This window comes from Equus caballus, chromosome 25 (assembly GCF_041296265.1).
Source record: "Equus caballus isolate H_3958 breed thoroughbred chromosome 25, TB-T2T, whole genome shotgun sequence".
NCBI lineage: Eukaryota > Metazoa > Chordata > Mammalia > Perissodactyla > Equidae > Equus > Equus caballus.
The window spans coordinates 10,742,930-10,768,159 of NC_091708.1; the positions used below are offsets into that span (position 1 = coordinate 10,742,930).

Sequence of the window (25,230 nt, forward strand, 5' to 3'; positions counted from 1 at the left end):
AACTAAAGAAATCTAATTAATTTGGGTATTAAAATACAGCTAGCTGTAGTTACGATGGTCTGTCAGCTAAGGCTTTGTACATACCACAAACAGAACCCAACTCTGGCTTACTGGAGTGAAAGATATCTGAGTCTCTGAGAGCTCAAAGACTTGGGAGGAGAAGAACCAGATAGCAATCAAAGGAGATCTGAAGAGCTAGGAAGCAAAATCCTCAGTCACACTGGTACAGAAGTAGGGTATCCTTGGGCTAGCGCCCCTGCAGTAAACCGCCTCCAACAGTTCCTTCAGTATAGACATCACATTCTCAAGATTCAAAGTTCCAGGGAGAGCTCCTACATGCTGAGCTTAGCAACCTCCCCCGGACCATCCTTTATTATGCTGGGGAAGCAAAGAGGAAGGGCCTTTCTGTTTTCACTTCTGTAGTGGAAGGCTGGCTGCCGATTTATCTACCTAACAATTTACACATAAACGGGGTCAAAATATTTCACAGATAGGAAATCAGAGTGCTATTAGGGAGGAAGAAAGAATGCCGGAGAGCTCTTCAGTCATACTATATAATACATTAATCTGGTCAATATAATGTCAACCCAAAAACTGGCATAACCTAATTTATATTTCATGTTCTTTATAAAAAGTAGTCACTTGAAATAAGGTAATGTCTATAGCAGATTGTATTTTCCAGGATAGCTGGCCACATTAAGAGCTCCCATCCTGCATTCTTTCCTACAATGTGACACTGGACATTCCTCTCATGGCATTTATGTTCACTCCCCTTGAAGTCAGGCAAGTCTATGACTATGGCAAATGTAACTTGTGAGCTAGGTCATGAAAGTCAACACAGCTTTCACTTGGGTCTTTTGGCTTGCTCTTGGAATCCAGCCACCACGCTGTGAGGAGGCTCAGCTGAAGTCTAGCTAACAGTCAGCACCCGCCTCCAGACGTGAGCATACCTTCAAGATGACTTCGGCCCCAGTCATGGTCTCACTACAGCCACATGACAAGACCCCAAGACAGAATCATCTAGCTGAGCCCACTCAACCCCTAGAACTGTTAGAGATAAGATGATTTTTGTTGTTTTAAGCTATTTAGTTTTCAAGTGATTTTCAAATAACAAGTATCTGTAACAATGTGAAACTTATCGACGTCTCCCCACAAATCAACATTCAAATTTTTTTGTCTATCTACTGTGTCTTTGAGGGAAATCACTCTTCACCCATTCTTAGTCCATGTGGTACAGATCAGACGGTCCCAAACCTCTGAGTTCCAGGAGTGGAGACATGATCCAGGAGGCCTGGCCAATTTGGTACCCATTCCTCTTGATTACAGAGGTTATTTCAGAGATGGGTATGTGACCCAAGCCATGCCAATCAGAGTCTGCCCTGGGGACTTTTGCTGGTACTATCAAGAAAGAGATATTCTCAGGTTCAGGTCCATGGCATAGTGGTTCGGATCCTGGGTGCAGACCTACACTATTTGTCAGCCACGCTTTGCTGATGATCCACATATAAAGTGGAGAAAGACTGACACAGAGATATTAGCTCAGGGCTAATCTCCTCAGGAAAAGAAAAAAAGAGAGAGATATTCTCTTCACCCAGATTGCAAGCTATGAGGGAGATGTAAGTCTAGCACTGACAGTTGCCATTTCTGCTTGAGAGTGAAGCCAACAGAGAAGAAAGCAGTAGTACCAAAGCCAAGACCTGATGACGTCAAGATCCTGGGATCCAGCCACAACCGTAGTTACTATCACCCGAAGACTTCCTATTTCATGAGTCAATGAATTCCCCTTTTACCTTAACCTGGTTTATGTTGGACCTCTGCCACATGGTGAGGTTCAAATCATAATCTCAGAAAAATCTAAATAACACGGATAACTTGAAATCTTTTTGGACCTAGAAAGGGGTAATTTAAAAATTCAGTTAGTTTGGCAGGCACACAGATCAATGGAACAGAATTGAGAGCCCAGAAATAAAACCACACATCTACGGACAGCTAATCTTCGACAAAGATACTAAGAACATACAATGGAGAAAGGAAAGTCTCTTCAGTAATGGTGTTGGGAAAATTGAACAGCCACATGCAAAAGAATGAAAGTAGACCATTCTATTACACCACACACAAAAATAAACTCAAAATGGATCAAAGACTTAAAGGTAAGACCTGAAACCATAAAACTTCTAGAAGAAAATACAGCCAGTACATTCTTTGACATTGGTCTTAAAAGGATCTTTTCGAATACCATATCTACTCAGACAAAGGGAAACAAAAGAAAAAATAAACAAGTGGAACTTCATCAGACTAAAGAGCTTCTGCAAGGCAAGGGAAACCAGGATCCAAACAAAAAGACAACCCACCAACTGGGAGAAAATATTTGCAAATCATATATCCGACAAGGGTTAATCTCCATAATATATCAATTCACACAACTGAACAACAAAAAACAACCCGATCAAAAAATGGGCAGAGGATATGAACAGACATTTCTGCAAAGAAGATATACAGATGGCCAGCAGGCACAGGAAAAGATGTTCAACATCACTAATCATCAGGGAAATGCAAATCAAAACTACACTAAGATATCACCTTATATCCATTAGAATGACTATAATCACGAAGACCAAAAATAATAAATGTTGGAGAGGTTATGGAGAAAAGGGAACCCTCATACACTGCCGGTGGGAATGCAAGCTGGTGCAGCCACTATGGAAAACAGTACGGAGATTTCTCAAAACATTAAAAATAGAAATACCATATGACCCAGCTATCCCACTACTGGGTATTTATCCAAAGAACTTGAAATCAACAATTCAAAGAAACTTATGTACCCCCATGTTCATTACTGCATTATTCACAATGGCCAAGATGTGGAAGCAACCCAAGTGCCCATAGCTTGATGATTGGATAAAGATGTGGTATGTGTATACACACACACACACACACACACACACACACACACACAATGGAATACTACTCAGCCATAAAAAAAGACAAAAATCATCCCGTTTGCAACAACAGGGATGGACCTTGAGGGTATTACGTTAAGTGAAATAAGCCAGACAGAGAAAGACAAACACCATATGATTTCACTCATATGTGGAAGATAAACATGGAAGTCAGAGATGGATTTCATTCATATGTGGAAGATAAACATACGGACAAAGAGAACTGTTTACTGGTTACCAGGTGGGAGGGGGTTGAGGAGTGGGCACCAAGGGGTGAAGGGGCACATTTACATGGTGACTGACAAATAACAATGTACTACTGAAATTTCACAATGTTGTGAACTATCATAACCTCAATAAAAAAAATGTATTAAAAAATTCAGTTAGTTTGGGAGATACAAAATTTGTTACTCTCTGCTCTGATGGAAGGGAATCATGAGTCAAGATCATGGTTACTCAAAACTCTCAAGGAACTCTAGCAAACTCAGAGGTCCAGTCTAACAGCTATAAAAGAGCTCATGCAGAGAAGATAAGTGTTTTACCAAAAGCTGCATATCTGAGGCCTTCAAACCAAGGAAAAAAGCTTCAGGTGACTACACGAGTCTATACAGCTGGAGGAGATATGGCAGGTAATGTACCAATTTGTAACTGTGTCCGAACCAAAGCAAGTGTACACTACAATATTTACTATCTGCAGGAACAGATTTTTAGCAATTTCCAAACTAAACATAATTAAGAGACATACTTATACCATTGCTCATTACATTAACATGAATAACCAAGAGTTGACTGCTTTCTCAATAGATTTACTTTCCTAATAATGCTTTACCTGGACTAATAAAAAAAGTTCATTTGTGTTCTAGGAGAACAAGCCAGTTAATAGCACATTTTAAACTATCTGATTTATATATTGACCTACCCACATGCTTTTCAATAACATACACAGTTCATAAAGAAAAGTACACCCATACTCAAACATCATCCACTACCATGGCAAGTGAGTCGCCGACTGTCTGCCAGGCAGGACTGCAAAGTTTCCACCTGCAGGAAGTGTTTTAACATTCTAAGGAACTATTAACATTCAATATCCCTAATCTAGATAAAACCCTAGCAGAAAAATAACAGAACTTTTCCTCCACTTGTAGAGACGATATGGATGAAAATAAATGTAAGAAAACAAAACTAGGCAAGGTCCCAGTCAAGCAGGCTAGGATTTTTGACAGGGCTCCATATCCTGGAATCGTGGAATATTCGTCTATGGTTCTGATTTGTCAGAAATGGGAGTAGGAAAAGGCTAGGATTAGGTAGGCACACAGGTGCCCAAGGTTAATCCCAGATCCCAGATCTGTCAGCATGACTAATTTCATAATCTCTCTGGTTCTGCTCCATAAGGGCTGGCTCAGAAACTGGACAGATTAAGTCTATTAAAAAGGGAATCCATCAATGACTAAAGGGCAGCATGGCTGGGAAAGTCAAGCTCATGCCAGAAGCCCTCGGCATCTCACCCTCCCCTCCAACTCTCCCCGCTCGGCCACCTTGTTTTTCAGGTCAGAATTCTTGGGGATTAGCTGACCTAGAACTTCACAACTCAGTTTGAATAAGAAAACGTACTGTGCCCTACTTACATTGCTAGTGCAAACTCACAACACTCTTTCTACTAAAATAGCTTATTGAGGCCAGGGACTATATTTTTGTTCTCTCTTCCAAAGTGCCTGATACATAGCTCAATAAATTAATGAACTTTTTACTGTTATATAGATGAAATACAACACCATATTACCCAACAGTAATTTTTCTCACAGTCCAACGGTCTCTCAAATCAGCCAAAAACCAGCAAGAAAGTCTCAGAATATCCAAAATAAAGATCAAAGCCTGTGTATGAGCGATTTCCTCAGAGGAAACTCCCTCAAGCCTTCACAGTCTTCTGTTGTAAACAAACAAAACTGAAGTTCTTCTAGTTTCCTAACTGAAAATGAGCAACAGCAGTTTTAGAATGAGGGCAACAGGCGACTGCACGCTGACAGCTGCAGACAGACAGCCGCCCCACCAGGGGAGAAAACAGGACCAAGAGCTTGGAGCCATGTACTGGAGGGGCTACACAGCCCTTGAGGTCTCAACAGGCCATGAAGGTGCCTGTATATTTCACACACAAATTCATTCATCCAACGTTTTGAAGTGCTTACACTTCATTCGAGGTTAAGTGCTGTGGAACAGAGATTTGTATGGCCACAGTCCTGTCACAGGTGCTTAGTGGAAACAAGACATACACAAATAACCATATGACAAAGTAGAAAGCATTAAGTGCCACATAAGAGATGAAATGTACTTGATGGCTCAGAGGAAGCAAAGGTTATTTCCAGCTTCGTGGTGGCACTGACAACAGAGCTAGGCATTGGTTTGGATTTGGATAAAGTGAGATGTAAAGTACATTCTAGACAGAGGTAAAGGTGGGGAGAGGTCTGAGGTGGGGGAAGCAATGTGTCCATACTGGCTGAAGAGCAGGTAAGGCTAGAAAGGTAGGTATTGGAGAGTGAACGCTCATAACTGATGTTAATGATTAATCCAAGTCACTGGAAAAGTTAACCACGAGGCACATAATTTTGCACTAAAGACTATCATCACTTTTCAGATAACTTTTGTAAAAAATATTTTAACTCTGGGGCTGGCCCGGTGGCGCAGCGGTTAAGTGCACACGTTCCGCTTCAGTGGCCCAGGGTTTGCCAGTTTGGATCCCAGGTGTGGATAAGGCATCGCTTGGCACACCATGCTATGGTAGTCGTCCCACATATAAAGTAGAGGAAGATGGACAGGGATGTTAGCTCAGGGCCAGTCTTCCTCAGCAAAAAGAGGAGGATTGGCAGCAGTTAGCTGAGGGCTAATCTTCCCCCTCCAACCAAAAATATTTTTAACTCTACCTTTTAAAGTTTAAGCACAGTATCAGTCAGGGTTCTCAGCTGCAGCGACAGAAATGGATTCTAGCTAACCTAAGTATAAAAGTAAGTTGCTGAAAGGTTATTAGTTTGCTCACAGAATTGACAGGAAGGCTGGACATCTGAGCTTGAACTGGGCAGTAAGGATCTGGCCAAAATGCTGTCTCTGTCTGTGCTGGACACTGCCACTACTCAAGAATCCTGACTCTACAGGGAATCTAATCTCTTGCTTTTATTATTGTTATTTAGTTTCGATTCTTAAATACATGTATTTTTTTTAATATTATGCAAGATGAAATTGGAAGTACACTTGAAGTGACTGTGCTGCATGCTAAAATACAATGTTGTCTCAAGGAAGGATATTTGTGCAATTTTTTTTATATATATATATTTTTTATTAAGATTATGATAGTTTACAACCTTGTGAGATTTCATTGTACATTATTGTTAGTCATGTTGTGGGTACACCACTTCACCCTTTGTGCCCTCCCCCCACCCACCCACCCCCTTTTCCCTGGTAACCACCGATCAGTTCTCCTTGTCTATAAGTTAACTTCCACCTATGAGTGGAGTCATATAGAGTTCGTCTTTCTCTGTCTGGCTTATTTCACTTAACATAATACCCTCAAGGTCCATCCATGTTGATGCGAATGGGACGATTTTGTCCTTTTTTATGGCTGAGTAGTATTCCATTGTGTATATATACCATATCTTCTTTATCCAATCATCAGTTGCTGGGCACCTAGGTTGGTTCCACATCTTGGCTATTGTAAATAATGCTGCGATGAACAGAGGGGTGCATGGGATTCTTGGAATTGCTGATTTCAGGTTCTTAGGATAGATACCCAGTAGTGGAATGGCTGGGTCCTAAGGTATTTCTATTTCTAACTTTTTGAGAAATCTCCATACTGTTTTCCATAGTGGCTGCACCAGTTTGCATTCCCACCAACAGCGGATGAGGCTTCCTTTTTCTCCACAACCTCTACAACATTTGTCGCTCTTGGTTTTGGATGTTTTTGACAATCTAACGGGTGTAAGGTGATATCTTAGTGTAGTTTTGATTTGCATTTCCCTGATGATTAGCGATGATGAACATCTTTTCATGTGTCTATTGGCCATCCTTATAACTTCTGTGGAGAAATGTCTGTTCATATCCTCTGCCCATTTTTTGATCGGGTTGTTTGTTTTTTTGTAATTAAGCCGTGTGAGTTCTTTGTATATTATGGAGATTAACCCTTTGTCGGATAAGTGGCTTGTAAATATTTTTTCCCAATTAGTGAGCTATGTTTTGTTTCAATCCTGTTTTCCCTTGCCTTGAAGAAGCTCTTTAGTGTGATAAAGTCCCATTTGTTTATTCTTTCTATTGTTTCCCTCAACTGAGGAGTTATAGTGTCCGAAAAGATTCTTTTGAAACTGATGTCAAAGAGTGTACGGCCTATATTCTCTTCTAGAAGACTTATTGTTTCAGGCCTAATCTTTAGGTCTTTGATCCATTTTGAGTTTATTTTGGTGTGTAGTGAAAAAGAATGGTCAATTTTCAATCTTTTGCATGTGGCTGTCCAGTTTTCCCAGCACCATTTGTTAAAGAGACTTTCTTTTCTCCATTGTAGGCCCTCTGCTCCTGTGTCGAAGATTAGCTGTCCACAGATGTGTGGTTTTATCTCTGGGCTTTCAATTCTGTTCCATTGATCTGTGGACCTGTTTTTGTACCAGTACCATGCTGTTTTGATCACTGTAGCTTTGTAGTATGTTTTGAAATCGGGAATTGTGATTCCTTCAGCTTTGTTTTTCTTACTCAGGATTGCTTTAGCAATTCGTGGTCTTTTGTTGCCCCATATGAATTTTAGGATTCTTTGTTCAATTTCTGTAAAGAATGTTCTTGGGATTCTGATTGGGATAGTGTTGAATCTCCAGATTGCTTTAGGTAGTATGGACATTTTAACTATGTTTATTCTTCCAATCCATGTTCATGGAATGTCTTTCCATCTCTTTATGTCGTCGTCAATTTCTTTCAAGAAAGTCTTGTAGTTTTCATTGTATAGCTCCTTCACTTCCTTGGTTAAGTTTATCCCAAGGTATTTTATTCTTTTCGTTGTGATTGTGAATGGGATTGAGTTCTTGAGTTCTTTTTCTGTTAGTTTATTGTTAGTGTATAGAAATGCTACTGATTTATGTATGTTGATTTTATACCCTGCTACTTTGCTGTAGTTGTTGATTATTTCTAATAGTTTTTCTATGGATTCTTTGGGGTTTTCTATATATAAGATCATGTCATCTGCAAACAGCGAGAGTTTTACTTCTTCATTGCCTATTTGGATTCCTTTTATTTCTTTTTCCTGCCGAATTGCTCTGGCCAGCACCTCCAGTACTATGTTGAATAGGAGTGGTCAAAGTGGGCACCCTTGTCTTGTTCCTGTCCTCAGAGGGATGGCTTTCAGTTTTTGTCCATTGAGTATGATGTTGGCTGTGGGTCTGTCATATATGGCCTTTATTATGTTGAGGTACTTTCCTTCTATACCCATTTTATTGAGTGTTTTTATCATAAATGGGTGTTGGATCTTGTCTAATGCTTTCTCTGCATCTATTGAGATGATCATGTGGTTTTGTTTCTCATTTTGTTAATGTAGTGTATCACGTTGATTGACTTGCGGATGTTGAACCATCCCTGTGTCCCTGGTATAAATCCCACTTGATCATGGTGTATAATCTTTCTGATGTATTGCTGTAGTCGGTTTGCCAGAATTTTGTTGAGGATTTTTGCATCTACGTTCATCAGTGATATCGGCCTGTAGTTCTCCTTCTTTGTGTTGTCCTTGTCAGGTTTGGGGATCAGAGTGATGTTGGCTTCATAGAATGTGTTAGGGAGTACTCCATCTTCCTCAATTTTCTGGAATAGTTTGAGAAGGATAGGTATTAAATCTTCTTTGAATGTTTGGTAGAATTCTCCAGAGAAGCCGTCTGGTCCTGGACTCTTATTTTTGGGGAGGTTTTTGATTACCATTTCTATTTCTTTACTTGTGATTGGCCTATTCAGATTCTCCATTTCTTCCTGATTCAGTTTGGGGAGGTTGTTAAGAGTCCAAGAATTTGTCCATTTCTTCTAGGTTGTTCAATTTGTTGGCATATAGTTTTTCATAGTATTCTCCTATGATCCCTTGTATATCTTGGGTATCTGTTGTGATTTCTCCTCTCTCATTCCTAATTTTATTTATTTGAGATTTCTCTCTTCTTTTCTTGGTGAGTCTGGCTAAGGGTTTGTCGATTTTGTTAATTTTTTCGAAAAACCAACTCTTTGTTTCATTGACCCTTTCTACTGTCTTTTTTGTTTCAATATCGTTTATTTCTGCTCTTATTTTTATTATTTCTCTCCTTCTACTGACTCTGGGCTTTGTTTGTTCTTCTTTTTCTAGTTCTGTTAGGTGTCGTTTGAGGTTGCTTATGTGAGCTTTTTCTTGTTTAGTGAGGTGAGCCTGTACTGCGATGAATTTCCCTCTTAGGACTGCTTTTGCTGCATCCCAAATGATTTGGTATGACGTGTTCTCATTTTCATTTGTCTCCAGATAATATTTGATTTCTTCTTTAATTTCTTCAATAATCCATTGTTTGTTCTGTAGTGTGTTGTTTAGTTTCCATTTTTGCACCTTTCTCTGCTTTATTCTTGTAGTTGATTTCTAGTTTCATAGCATTATGATCAGAAAAGATGCTTGATATTATTTCAACTCTCTTGTATTTATTGATGTTTGCTTTGTTTCCCAAAATATGGTCTATTCTTGAGAATGTTCCATGCGCACTTGAGAAGAATGTGTAACTTGCTGTTTTTGGATGAAGTGTTCTATGTATATCTATTAAGTCCATCTAGTCTAATTTTTCATTTAATTCTATTATTTCGTTGTTGATTTTCTGTCTGGATGTTCTATCCATTGATGTTAATGGGGTCTTGAGGTCCCCTCCTATTATTGTATTGTTGTTGATGTCTTCTTTTAGTTCTGTTAGGAGTTGCTTTACAAATTTTGGTGCTCCTGTGTTGGGTGCGTATATATTTATAAGTGTTATGTCTTCTTGGTGGAGAGTCCCTTTTATCATTATATACTGTCCCTCTGTCTTTCTTTATCTGTTTTGCTTTGAAGTCAACTTTGTCTGATATTAGTATAGTGACACCTGCTTTCTTTTGCTCATTATTAGCTTGGAGTATTGTCTTCCATCCCTTCACTCTGAGTCTGTGTTTGTCTTTGGGGCTGAGGTATGTTTCCTGGAGGCAGCATATTGTTGGGTCTTGTTCTTTGATCCATCCTGCCACTCTGTGTCTTTTGATTGGAGAGTTCAATCCATTTACATTTAGAGTGATTATTGAAATGTGGGGGCCTCCGGCTGCCATTTTATCTCTTGTTTTCCGATTCTCTTGCATTTCCTTTGTTTCTCGTCCCATGATTTTTGGATTACTAATTCAGCTATGTAAATTTCTGTATTGGGTGCCTTCTTATTTGTAATTTGTGTCTTTGTTCTTGTTATTTGTTTAGTGGTTACCAGATGGTTAGTATAAAAGATTTCATAGATGAGATACTCCATTTTCTGATAGCCTCTTATTTCCTTAAATTAAAACCTTCTATCGCTTTTCTCTTCCCCTCTAGGTTGTTATTGTCAGATTTTTCCCCTTCTTTCTTGTGTTGTGAGTTTGCGGTTAAAATGACAAGGTTATATTTATTCTTGGTGTTTCCCTTCCTTTTATCTTTAATGTTTTATTTAACTCTTGCTAACCTGTTCTGATGGAGAGCTGCTACTTTCTGTTATTGTCCTTCTACTTATCTCCTTTGCTCTTGGTTTTGTAGCCCCTTTCCTTTTTTTGATTTTTCAGGTATGAGTGTTTTCCTGAGCATTTCCTGAAGAGGAGGTTTTGTGGCAATGAACTCCCTTAATTTTTGTTTATCTGGGAAAGTTTTTATTTCTCCATCGTATTTGAAGGATATTTTCACTGGGTAGAGTATTCCTGGCTGCAGGTTTTTATCCTTCAGAGTTTTGAATATATCATTCCACTCTCTTCTAGCCTGTAAAATTTCTGCTGAGAAATCTGCTGATAGCCTTATGGGGGTTCCTTTGTAGGTTATTTTCTTCTGCCTGACCGCCCTTAGTATTTTCTCCTTGTCGTTGACTTTTGCTAGCTTCACTACTATATGCCTTGGGGTTGGGCTTCTTGCATTGATAAAGTTTGGAGATCTATTGGCTTCTATCACATGAAGTTCCATCTCTCTCCCCAGGTTTGGGAAGTTCTCAGCCATTATTCCTTTGAACAGGCTTTCTGCCCCCTTCTTCTCTTCTCCCTCTGGTATACCTATAATCCTTACGTTGCATCTCCTAATTGAGTCAGATAATTCTCAGAGAGTTTCTTCATTTCTTTTTAGTCTTAGTTCTCTGTCCTCCTCTGCCTGCAGCATTTCTATATTCCTACCTTCCAAATTGCTAATTCTGTCCTCCATATTATCGGCCCTACTGTTCAGTGCGTCTAGATTTTTCTTAATCTCCTCTATTGTGTTCTTCATTTCCAGTATTTCTGTTTGGTTCTTATTTATAGTATCAAACTCTTTTGTGACATAGCTCCTGAACTCGTTGAGTTGTCTATCTGAATTCTTTTTTAACTCATTGAGCTTTTTAATGATGGCTGTTTTGAAGTCATCATCATTTAGGTTATATATTTCATTGTCTTTGGGATTGTTTTCTGGGTATTTGTCATTTTCCTTCTGTTCTGGAGATTTAATATATTTTTTCATGTTGCTTGATGGTGTAGATTTGTGCCTCCGCATAGAGATAGAGTTTAGTTACTGCTTGTACTTGTTTCTACTGGTGTGGTGGGGGAACAGCTGTTTATACTGCACCGACCAGGAACCCTATCAGCTGTTGCTAACTGGGCCTGGGCCCCTCCTCGTAGTCACAGTGGTCCTGTGGGGTCCCTCTTCAGCTGTGGGGGCAGTCACAAGGGGGCTTCAGGCTGCTGGTGCCTACTGTTGTAGACCACCTAGCTGTGCTCCCTCCTTAGGGTCTGCAGTGGTGTTATGGGCTTTCCCAGCGGCCAGGGACAGGATCTCCTATATTTGCAGCTCTGTCACTGTCGGCGCCCACAAAATCTCACTTGTCCACTATAGGTCACAGCAGAGCTATGGGCATCTTCTGCAGTCTGTGGTTAGCTCAGCTAGCTATGCTACTTTTGTCCCAGGGTCTTCCAGCCTTGTGGTTGCTGGGAAGGGGCTCTCTAATAGTGCTGTGCAGAGGCTTTCACTGAGGCTGCTGTGAGACTGTAGAGTTTCCCCCTGGGCCACGGAGCCAGGGCGCTGGAACTCCACCCAGCCCCAGTCCTCTCCCCCAGGATCTTGGGGAGCCCCTTGCCCTGTCTGGGGGACAGCCGGAGACCGTGAGTTCAGTGGCGGCTGGCCAGCTGCTGCCCTGCCTGGGATTCTCCTCTTTGGGACCCTCCCAGCATTCTGAATGCTGGGCAGAGCCTCTCCACTAATGGCAAGTAGAGGCTTTCCCTGCTGCCAGAACGGAACCCTGGAGATCCCCCCTGGGCCATGGAGCTGGCCGCTGGAACTCCACCCAGCCCCAGTCCTCTCCCAGGAGATCTCTGGTAGCCCTGTGCCCCGACCAGGCGACAGCCGCAGTCTGTGAGATCGGCGGCGGTGGCTGGCGGGCTGCTGCCCCGTTTGGGAGTCTCTTCGGGAGCCTCTTGGCGCTGTGGATGCTGGGCGGGGCCTCTCTGCTAATGGCGAGTAGAGGTTTTCCCTGCCGCCTCCGGTGTGGGACCCTGGAGTTTCCCCCTGGGCTTAGGTGTAATCGCGGGGGGCTTAGGTAGGGCTATGGTCACCTGTTTCCACTGTTGCTCCTCTGGTGTGCGCACCCTCCTGCCCTTGGTGTGTGGCGATGTTCTGGGGGCGTCCGCTGGAAGAAAGCCGCTTGCAGGTACTAGGCTGTTCAGGGGTCAGGGTTGGAGAGTTTTCACCTATCTCCACCTCCTCCCGGGGGGAAGTCTGTCCGCCTTCCGATATATAGCAGCACGGATGTCTCAGGCATCCTGAGATGCTATATGGATATCCTTTGTTAAGCGATGAATGTCCAATTAGTTGTAGATTCCAAGGGGGAGAGACAAAGAAAACTACTCACGCTGCCATCTTGGTGACGTCCCCCCAGATATTCGTGCAATTTCTGAGTTGTAAGCTGAACTAATTGTTTTCATGGAACACCATTATAACTTGGAGAACAAATGACAAACTACGGTTATTCAGATTTGAGTATGTGCCAGACATTTTCTTGAAAATGAATGAAATGAATGAAATGAGATTGCATTTCAAGGAAAACAACTTAGGGTATTTGTTGCCTATGATAAAATTCAAGCTTTCAGGAGAAAATTAGAATTTTTGAAAATGTGTATCTGTCACTGTGAACTTGACAGTTTCCCAACTTGCAAACCCTTTTCATGAGATCACTGGTGATATTAATGAAATGTGATTTTTTTTAATATTGTATAATAAATGTGCCAACACTTGGAAGATCTGCACAGCTCAGTGAATCAATATTTTCCAAATGACCACTGTTATAACCATGACGTTACAAAATAAGATATGGGTAAAAAAATTCATTTGAAGTGCAAGATATAAACTAATGTATTTTAATGTAACTGAATATGAAAAGTTCATTGATATGGTTTCAGATTCCACATTGCAACTAACCACTTAAGAAAATACCATTTGCCGAGTCTTGTTATAGTATCAAAAAAGCACATCCAGGGCCAGCCCAGTGGCATAGTGGTTAAGTTCACACGCTCCTCTTCAATGGCCCAGGTTCACAGGTTTGGATCCCAGGTGTGAACTGACACCACCCATCAGTCATGCTGTGGTGGTGACCCACATACAAAAAGTGGAGGAAGATTGGCACAGGTGTGAGCTAAGGGCTAATCTTCCTCAAGGAAAGAAAGAGGAGGACTGGCAACAGATCTTAGCTCACGGTTAATCTTCCATAGGAAAAAAAAATAGCATATCCAAAATTACCTGAAAAAACTACTAAAATACTCCTCTCTTTTCCAACTACATATTTGTATGATGCTGGACTTTTCTTGGTATACTTTAATCAAGAGTACATCACAATACATAAAGCAACTATTAACAAACCTAAAAGAAGATGTCAAAAATAACACAATAATAGTAGGGGACCTCAACACCCCACTCACATCAATGGACAGATCATCCAGATAGAAAATCAACAAGGAAACAGTGGAGCTAAACAAAAAGCTAAAACAGTTGGACTTAATAGACATATATAGAACACTTCATCCAAAAACAGCAGAATACACATTCTTCTCAAGCGCACATGGAACATTCTCAAGGATAAACCATACGTTGCGGAACAAGGCAAGCCTCTACAAATTTAAAAAAACAAATAATAACAAGCATCTTCTCTGATCATAGTGCTATAAAGCTAGAAATTAATTACAAGAAAAAAGCTGAGAAAGGCACAAAGATGTGGAGACTAAACAATATGCTATTGAACAAGCAATGGATCATTGAAGAAATTAAAGAAGAAATCAAAAAACACCTGGAGACAAATGAAAATGATAACATGCCATACCATCTTAACAAACAAGAAAAATCCCAAATAAGCAATCTTAAACTACACCTAACTGAATTAGAGAAAGAAGAACAAACAAAGCCCAAAGTCAGTAGAAGAGAGAAATAATAAAAATCAGAGCAGAAATAAATGCTATTGAAACAAAAAAGGCAGTAGGAAGGATCAATGAAACAAAGAGCTGGTTCTTTGAGAAGATAAATAAAATTGACAAACCCCTAGCCAGACTTACAAAGAGAAAAAGAGAGAAAGCTCAAATAAACAAAATCAGAAATGAAAGAGGAGAAATAACAAGAGACTCCGCAGAAATACAACGGATTATAAGAGAATACTACGAAAAACTATATGCCAACAAAATGGATAACCTAGAGGAAATGGATAAATTCTTGGACTCCTACAATCTCCCAAAGCTTAGTCAAGAAGCAGCAGACAATGTGAACAGACCAATCACAAGGAAAGAGATTGAAACAGCAATCAAAAGCATCCCAAGAATAAACCCCCAGGAGCAGATGGCTTTCCTGGGGAATTCTACCACACTTTCAGAGAGGATTTAATACCTATCCTTTTCAAGCTATTCCAAAAAATTAGGGAGGATGGAACACTTCCTAACACATTCTACGAGGCCAACATCACGCTGATACCAAAGCCTGACAAGGACAGCATGAAAAAGGAGAAATACAGGCCTATATCGCTGATGAACACAGATGCAAAAATTCTCAACAAAATTTTGGCAACCTGAATTCAGCAATTCATCAAAAGGATCATACATCATGATCAAGTGGGATTCATACCACGGACACAGGGATGGTTCAACATCCGCAAGTCAATCAATGTTATATACCACATCAACAAACTGAGGAATAAAAACCACATGATCATCTCAACAGATGCAGAGAAAGCATTTGACAAGATCCAACAGCCATTTATGATAAAAACTCTGAACAAAACAGGGATAGAAGGGAACTACCTCAACATAATAAAGGCCATATATGACAAACCCACAGCCAACATCATACTCAACAGGCAAAAACTGAGCGCCGTCTCCCTGAAAACAGGAAAGAGACGATACCCTCTATCAACACTCTTATTTAACATAGTACTGGAGGTTTTGGCCAGAGCAATTAGGCAAGAAAAAGGAATAAAAGGAATCCAAATAGGGTGGAAAGAAGTGAAACCCTCCCTGTTTGCAGACGACATGGTCTTATACATAAAAAACCCCAAAGAATCCATTGGAAAACATTTAGAAGTAATCAACAACTACAGCAAAGTTGCAGGGTATAAAATCAATTTACATAAATCAGCAGCTATAACTATAACATATAAACATAGTTTATATATATAGTGTATATATATATGTATAGTATATATATATATACAGTATATATATATATGTTTATATAAACATATAAACATAGTTAAAATGTCCATTCTACCTAAAGCAATCTACAGATTCAACGCCATCCCAATCAGATTCCCAATGACATTCTTTATAGAATTAGAACAAGAATCCTAAAATTCATATGGGGCAACAAAAGACCCCGAATTGCTAAAGCAATCCTGAGAAAAAAGAACAAAGCTGGAGGCATCACAATCCCTGACTTCAAAACATACTACAAAGCTACAGTAATCAGAACAGCATGGTACTGGTACAAAAACAGGTGCACAGATCAATGGAACAGAATTGAAAGCCCAGAAATAAAACCACACATCTATGGACAGCTAATCTTCGACAAAGGAGCTGAGGGCCTACAATGGAGAAAAGAAAGTCTTTTCAACAAATGGTGCTGGGAAAACTGGAAAGCCACATGTAAAAGATGAAAATTGACCATTCTTTTTCACCATTCACTAAAATAAACTCAAAATGGATCAAAGACCTAAAGCTGAGACCTGAAACCATAAGGCTTCTAGGAGAAAATGTAGGCAGTACACTCTTTGACATCAGTATTAAAAGGATCTTTTCGGACACCATGTCTTCTGAGAGAAGGGAAACAATAGAAAGAATAAACAAATGGGACTTCATCAGACTAAAGAGCTTCTTCAAGGCAAAGGAAAACAGGATTGAAACAAAAAAACAACCCACTAACTGGGAAAAAATATTTGCAAGTCATACATCTGACAAAGGGTTAATATTCATAACATATAAAGAACTCACACAACTCAACAACAAAAAATCAAACAACTCGATCAAAAAATGGGCAGGAGACATGAACAGACATTTCTCCAAAGAAGATATACGGATGGCCAATGGGCACATGAAAAGATGCTCATCATCGCTGATCATCAGGGAAATGCAAATCAAAACTACACTAAGATATCACCTTACACCCGTTAGATTGGCAAAAATATCCAAAACAAATAGTAACAAATGTTGGAGAGGTTGTGGAAAAAAGGAAGCCTCATCCACTGTTGGTGGGAATGCAAACTGGTGCAGCCACTATGGAAAACAGTATGGAGATTCCTCAAAAATTAAAAATAGAACTACCACACAATCCAGCTATCCCACTACTGGGTATCTATCCAAAGAGCTTGAAGTCAGCAATTCCAAAAGTCCCATGTACCCCAATGTTCACTGCAGCATTATTTACAATAGCCAACACGTGGAAGCAACCTAAGTGCCCACCAACAGGTGATTGGATAAAGAAGATGTGGTGTATATATACAATGGAATACTACTCAACCGTAAAAAAGAACAAAATCATCCCATTTGCAACAACATGGATGGACCTTGAGAGAATTATGTTAAGTGAAATAAGCCAGATAGAGAAGGACAATCTCTGTATGACTCCACACATATGAGGAATTTAAAAATGCAGACAAAGAGAACAGATTAGTGGCTACCCGGGGAAAGGTGGGGTGGGGCGTGGGCACAAAGGATGAAGGGGTGCACCTACAACACGACTGACAAACAAGAATGTACACCTGAAATTTCACAAGATTGTAAACTATCATTAACTCAATAAAAATATTTTTTTAAAAAAAGAGTACATCACAATAAATTGAATACAGAAGCAAGTATGGGAATCCACCTGCCTTGTATTAAGTTAGACATTAAAGAGATTTGCAAAAAAACATAAAATAATGTCACTCTGAACATTCCCGATGTTCAGATCTTGGTTTCAAATACTATTCTCTAATAAAAAGGACCAGCGCTCCTTGGAGAAATGGCTGATTCTAGGACTGGGGCAGGAAACATACAAGATAGGCCTGCAGAATCTTGCAGTGCCAGAAATAAGGAAGTACTTCAAACAAACAAATGAGACAATGGGAGTATGTGAAAGTGACATAGGACCCAACAGAAGAAAGTGCTCTCAAAGGCCAAAGATAGAAGAATTTGGTTAAGAAGATAAAAAAATAGTATTGGATTATAACCCAAAGTATAAAATAAATATTCATAGGTTCATACTGATATAAATGATTAAATAAATGGAAAAGGAGACAAATCTCCTGTGCACAAGAATTCCAAAAAATTTAGGTAGATATTCTGTCCTCAAGGAAATGGAGCATAACTCCCCACTCCTAAAGTGTGGGCTGTGAAGAATGACTTCCTTCCAGAGTGCAATATGGAAAGGGTGGGGAAAAGAGTAACTTTACACTGAAGAAATCTGACAAACTCTATCTCAGCCAGGTGGCCAAGGGCAACAGCAACGGTGATGAATCATGTTGACAGTATGCATCACATGTTGATGTGATGAGAATGGCACTTTACCTCTGTGGTCTTCCCCCTCCAAAACCCATAACCCAGTCCAACCATGAGAAAAACATCACACAAATCCCAATTGAGGGACTTCTGCAAAATATCTGACCAGTACTCCTCAAAACCATCAAAGTCACCGGAAACAAGGAAAGTAGGAGAAACTCACAGTCAAGAGGATCCTAAAGAGATAAGATGACTAACATAATGTGCTATCTTCAATGAGGTCTTCGAAAAGAAAAAGAACAAGAGGTAAAAACTAAGGAAACCTGAATCAAGAATGGACCTTAGTTAATACAAATGTATCAATAATGTTTCACTAGTTATAACTAATGTGTCATACTAATGTAAGATGTTAATCATGGGGAAACTGGGTGTGGGTATATGGGAACTCTCTGTACTATCTTCACAAAGTGTTCTAAAAAGTAGTTTATTATTTTTCTTAAACGTTATTCTTTTCACTATTTATTTTGGAACATATTTATGTTAACAAAAAATGGATTTATTATTTCTGACGAATGAATAAAGTTTTTTTCTCAATTTTAGTTTCTAACATGTTAAATACTGAAAGCTATAACTCACAAAAAAGCTCTTTGGAGTCATCAATAATTTTTAAACGTGCAATAAATGTGCAAAGGAATCCTGAGATCAAAAAGTTTGAAAACCACTGAAGTAGATAAGTTTCACATATATGGAAAATGCATTTTTGGAGCATCTCAGTCTTCCAAAATATAAGATAAATGAGACTTTAGTGTAAAGACAGCCTTCAATTTATACATATATTGTGCTACTCAAGTTTGAAAAATAAATTGATTAGCATTTTCTCAGCAATAATTTTTTCAGCAAAAAAAAGTGATCTTCCAGGATCACTCACAAAGTATGCCTTTAACTTGTTACTAGGGTAGCAAATTGTCAAAGCACCAGTGCAGTGTAAGTAACCGCACCACACTTACTACTATAGTTGGGTGGTAGAGGGTTGGCTGAGTGGCATGAAAGGGCTGGATGCCTATTAAGAGCCAGGATCTGCAGGTTCTTTACATACTTTCTCTCTTACGGATGACTGTCAAGCACTGACTGTCCTCCCCATGTCTAGGACCAACATCACCCAACTAGTACTGGAAGCGAAGGTGAGGAGATATGAACCTAGGCCCAACTATGAATCCTCACTTTGCAGTAACGGGACAGCCCCCAGTAAGCCACGGGCCAGGAGGCTGATGACAGGATACTTAGAGCAGAGAGACTATGTAGTAAAGAGTGTGAGCAAAGACTAGGAAGACTGGAAGGAGACTGGGAGGAGTTTAGGGCATGAAGCTGAAAAGCAGGTTCAGGGTCAAGGACTGGAGGTGAGAGTGAAAAGGCAGGTGTGTAAAATAACAGCTAAGGGAGTGACAATTGGAGCAAAGGTTCTGGAAGAGGTGGCAGGAAGGGGTTTTTCTTCTCCTCTCTTACTCAAACCCACCCTTGCTGCCAATGCCACATGCCGCCACCACAGACCACACTGCCAAGCCTTCATCACTGCCGAGAGAGCCCGGTTTGGAAGGTCAGGAGATGCCTTCTCCTCCCACTGCCCCCTGCCATGGCTCCTCCCCAACCCTGCCTTACATGAGGCTGGTGCCCAACAAGAATCAGGGATCAGAGCTCTGGGGAGAAGGGAAGGGTGACAGAATACATTCCTGGCAGCAGGGTCACTTGTTGAAGGGGGAAAATCTTGGCCCACCCAACCCTGTTAGGGAAGTGGTCTGTCAGGGTGGCGGCCCACCAGCAGAGTGCTGTCTGAAAGATGGGCATGCCCAAGACAGTCACTTAATGACAGAGTCTGAAGACATTTAAACTTCAAAATAATTTACGACAAATTTCACTGCTTTATCCTGTTTAGAATTTTACATTTACACTGTAACTGACCTAGAAATTTCCCTTTCTCGGGTACTACATTTTCTAAAAGTTAAAATGAATTTTAAAAATTAAATTAAATTGGGGCTGGCCCCGTGGCCAAGTGGTTAAGTTTGCGCGCTCCGCTGCAGGCGGCCCAGTGTTTCGTTGGTTCGAATCCTGGGCGCAGATATGACACTGCTCATCAAACCATGCTGAGGCAGCGTCCCACATGCCACAACTAGAAGGACCCACAACGAAGAATATACAACTATGTACCGGGGGGCTTTGGGGAGAAAAAGGAAAAAAAATTAAATTAAAATTTTAAAAAAACATTAAATAAGAAAATGAAGAGCCAGCTGGCCGATTATCTACATAAAAGAACATGTGTAGCCAGTTACCACTCTAAAGATCATACAAACTTCACAAAGACATCCAAAAATCCACAGAAACCAACTATCAATGGCTTCTTTTAGCTGCTTATAAATCTGAGACTATATCTATTTTAACATCTGTTTAAGAAGTCTAAATATATTTGCCCTCTATTATTTAGAAAATGCTGCCTGCCACCCATCCCAGTTGCCCCCCTCTCACAGCCTTTTCAGTAATTTTTAAAAACAGCTTCCATTGCCTTTTACCCAACAGATCAAGAAACATATTTCTTAATTAAAAAAACTAAACTTTTATGAAGAAGAAAGCTATGCCGAAGCATTGGAATGCTATTACTGATGGTGCCTTTCCAGCAGAGAAGATGAAAAATGGATTTGATTTCTTATACTTAGTTTACCTTCAAAGCAGTCTATTTCTTTAGTTCTGAATCATTCATCAAATCAAGTGTTCAGCAAGTGACTAATACTTTACCTGTTGAGTTGCTTTTGATGTTCTACTCAAAATAAAGAATACAATGTATGTTACCAAGCGTGTTTAGATTTTTGTATTATCTGTGGGTTTCTCTCACAACTGAACCTCAAAACAATGGGTTTTCTTCTCCCTGCCCTTCCTCAAATCCTCTCTGCAGGAGAGACGAAAACAGAAGTACTAAAACATTGAACGTCTTGCATTTTTAGAGGAAGACAACCGAGCGGACTTTTATAGTTGACTAATTAAGAGGTACTGAAAAATCAATCACACCAAGTCAACAATATCACATACAGAAGAAAAGGGGGAGCAATTCACCCTAATCATTTTAAACTTAAGACGTTGGACATAAAGCATTTGTAAACTTATCATGTACACAAAGTAACAGACTACCAAGTAAAATTTCCAAAGAGCTGACCCACCACCCAATCATACTTTAAAGTTTATAATAAAACACTGTATTTGTTAATTTCCATTTATAAAAGAAAAAAATTTCACTTCCAATAAGATTCCTTTCAACAACAAACTCCTTCAGAGTACAAAGGCACATTTGGAAAATTGGTTACAATTACAATGAATACAAACGTCTTTCAACTGTATCAAATTTCATTAAATCTAAGATGCCAACGACTATAAAATACAACATTATTTTATGTAACATTAGGAAAGGAAAAAAGCTGCCAATTAAGCTATGGCATAATGCTTGCTTATGGCATCGTTTCAAGATTAAAATATGAACAAAATGTGGTTTAGAATCAAAGAAGTACTGGAACCTTAAACACTATCACCCAAATATATAGGAGAACAGAAGGAAAATTACCTACAGATAAAATAATCTTGGATACTACGACAGCAATCTATTTACACCTAGTATATTACAATAAAGTCACACTCCAACACATATTCCTAATGTTTGAGCTGTCGGAAATATAAATCAAAGCTTTTAGCAATTATATGTATAATTAATCAAATGAAAGTCACTCCCCAAAATTGAATCTTGAGATTAAAGCCACTATTCAGTGATGAAAACAACCGTAAAGAGCAATAGTTCCCTCAGAAACAGCTGGTCTTTGAGCATATGAGCAGTTCACTTCACACTTAGACAACAGCTACAGTGTAGTGTTACATTCCACTCCACCTGCTACACTAACAAAAACTGGCTCCACTAGACGGCATCCATATTTGAGAAGTGTCAGGTACAGCAAAAGAGCGTATGATTTACATCCTTAAAACTGACAGAGGAGAAAAGTGTTTGTTTACAACAAACTTACATTTTAAAAAAAGTTGAAACCTAATATGGAATCAAGACCTTGGGTTTTTCTTTTCTCTTTCCAAGGAAAACTGAGGCAGATTCAAGATTCTGTGCCAGCTCTACAGCAAGCTATATCATATCTCACCGTACGGAGGATATTTTTAAGTCTTATCCACACCGAAAACTCCAATTCAATATAATTCATGCTAAATACTTTAAACACTAAAACACATTCATTTTGTTTTCAAGTCATTTAAAAAAAAATTACGTCAACTGGTGATAATCTTGTGCCAAAGTCTCTTTTGAGAGCATGGACCTCTAAATTCAGGAAAACACCCCACTATAAGATGCTTTTCTTCCCAATTTTATCACTTTCAGAATTCTGCTCGAGACACCTCAATTAACCAGAAAACAGCTTGCGAGTATACCCAGCTAACTATACAATGTATTGATACAATTTTTAGGAGAAAGAAAGCAAGCGAAAACAAGTTGAGTTCAGGACTCTTTAAAAAGTCCTGGCTCATTTATTCAGCAAAACCCAAGGGCCCCGAACAGGTCAGTCACCAAGCCAGCGGCGGTGGCCGGGCCGGTCTTCCCAGGGTCGCCGGGATCTCCAGAGGGGCTTAAAGCAACAGCGGGAGGCCTTCCCTCGGTTCAGGGGCTGTTCTCCAAACTTCCCCCGCCTCTGCTCTCCTGCCTACTGCCCACCGCCCTCCCCACGAAATCGCGAGGCCTTGGCAACGAAAAGCAAGCGGTCCAGCAGCGAAGGGAACCCCGCCCACCCTCTTTAAAGAGCCAAGGCACCGCCCCCGCGTCACCCAGCACCGAGGCACGGCCTTCTCTTCGCCTCTCAGGAGAGGGCCCCCCGCGATGCAGCGCCTTCTGCTCACTACAACTGAACAGCATGTGGACACATTTTGAGAAACTGCTTCAGCTCTTCTATTCTAATTACTCAGAACCGGAGCATACTACTTGGTAATCAAGACTTCACTGTGCATTTAACACACAATTTTCCTCCCAATAGGATATTCACAACTGGTCCCCTATGGGGAAACCAGCTTCCACGTACCCCGACTACTCCGGAACGCGGACCCGACGGCGCAGCAAGCCCCCCGCCCTCCGGCCCGCACTCGCGGCGCTCCCGGCTTCGGTACCAACCCGCCCGGCCCCCAAAGGGCGCCGCGTCTCACCTCCGCCCCCCACGCCCCTCGGCCTGCAACCAACGCCACCACCACTCGTCCCCGGAAGACAAGCCGGGCATTCCACAGCACTGCTCCGCCCCTCCGGGGCACCGCCGCCTGCGACCCCGGCCGCCTCGGCCTTGCTCTGGCGACACAAACCTCGTCGCTCAAGGAGACCGAGACCGGGCGCATGGGAGCCACCCGACCCCATCCCGTAGCGGGACAGGGCCTGTCTTCACCCCGCCAGGCGCTGGGCCGGGAGGCCTTTCCTGCCCCATCCCGGGAAACAGCGCCGTCCGCCCGCGATCCGCGGGGCCAGAGCCCCCGCCCCAGCCGGCAGGAGACAGCCTGGCGTCGGGACACGGGGGACGCCTGCGCAGAAGAACGCGCCCGGCCCCTCCGCCACGCAGGGTAACAATACCCCTCAGAAAGACCGGCTGGGGGACGCCGCGCGCGCCCCGACGCGTCCCGGAGCGCAACCGTCCGCACGTGAGCGCGCGCGCCACCGCCGCTCCCGCTGACAGGGTCGCCTCACCTGCGCCGGGCTCCGCCCCCCTTGTCGCTGGAGGAGGTGGTGACCCTTCTCCGACCCGACCCGACAGTGTCGGAGGCGGGAACGTCCAGGCCGGCGTCTCCGTGATGGGATTTCCTCCCGCTTCCGCCCAGCCCCGCCCACCCCGCCTCTCGGCCCCCAGCTCCTTCAGGCCGCCCGCCGCCGCACTCTGAGAACACCGCGGCGGCGGCAGACAGCGAACGGAAGTGACGCGATGCGACCTCGCCGGCTCCTCCACCCCTCCGCCCCTCCGGCCGAGGTGCGACCAATCAGCAGGGGCGGGGGCGGGGCCGAGCAGAAATGCAGCCAGCCGGCGCGCGGGGTGCGGAGGCATTTACTCGGCCGCCGGCGCGGTGACCAATCCACGGTCCCAGGAGCCTCGCTGTGTTTACTACCGACCGAATCCATGAGCGCTGTGGCCAATCACCGTTTGCCGTGCAACAATGTAGACTGTTGTCAAACGCCTTTTAAGGCGGGATGTGGCGCTGCAGGTTGGACTGCAGAGGAGTCCTGTGTGCCGCTGTCCGTCGGCGACCGTCGCGGCTGAGGACAGCCGGTTTTCCGCCTCGCTGCGCCAGTCGGAGTCACGCCGGCCTGCAGGCTGCGCGAGCGGTCGGCGGGCCCCAGAGTGGCGCGTCCCCCGGGCACTGGGCCCGGAGGTTTTCTCCGCGCTCGGCTGCGGGGACCCCCGGCGCCCTGGCCCAAGCGAGTTCTCTTCGGGAGCCCGCGCACGCACCCGGGTCGAAGTTCAGTTCCCACCTCGTAGACTTTGGAAAAAAGAAAATGAAATTCCAAGACGTTCTTGGGTTGAATTAAGCCAAAATCCAGGCTGAAAAAGCTGAACCAGCAGTGCCGGCCGTCTGACGGCTGTGTTCGCTCCGCCCCTCTTCGGTCCCGGCGCCGGCGCCTGCGGAGTGTGCCGGCTCCCCACCGGCCCGGGGCTCCGCGTTCGGCGCCGCGGGTCCAACAGGCCTGCAGGCTCCGGGACCAAGCCTCCAAAACAACGCTGGAATCGCTGTGGGCCGCCGCCGAAAAGGGCAGGCTCCGGGCCCCGAGCCGGGGAAGAGCCGTCCGCCCGGTGCAGAGGGGAGAGGAAGAGCCGCGAGGGGCCCGGCGGGGCTCCGGGACCGGCAGGCCCAGCGAATGGGAGCTATTTTGAAAATGGGGCACTTCACTTTTTCAGAAACTAACACCCAAATATCAGTCCAGTTGATCGAGCCCTTCGGACGCTGGAGGCTGGGAATGTTGCCCTTGGGTTTATTTCTTAAAGGTCTCAGAAAGGTCTGATAGTAGATTCTGTTCAAGATTCGCTGACATTTCATAGCCCTTGAACATGTGTTCCTGCCAGATTGA

General features: G+C 42.3%; 1 protein-coding gene across 3 annotated transcripts in view; it reads right to left on the reverse strand.

Annotated features, from left to right (window-relative positions):
* Positions 1-24,767, reverse strand: part of ZBTB5 (zinc finger and BTB domain containing 5) — a 38,455-nt gene extending 13,688 nt beyond the window's left edge. Inside the window, exon 1 of one of the 3 annotated variants that reach the window (XM_070250729.1) lies at positions 23,860-24,767. Coding sequence is in view for 1 of the 3 variants with exons in the window: in XM_070250728.1 (XP_070106829.1) it covers positions 23,334-23,404 (71 nt within the window). In the remaining 2 variants the exon portion in view is untranslated. Of the gene's footprint in view, positions 1-23,333 lie in introns of all 3 variants that reach the window. The other 2 variants (XM_070250728.1, XM_070250730.1) reach the window with 2 other exon arrangements.
* Positions 24,768-25,230: the final 463 nt, after the last annotated feature.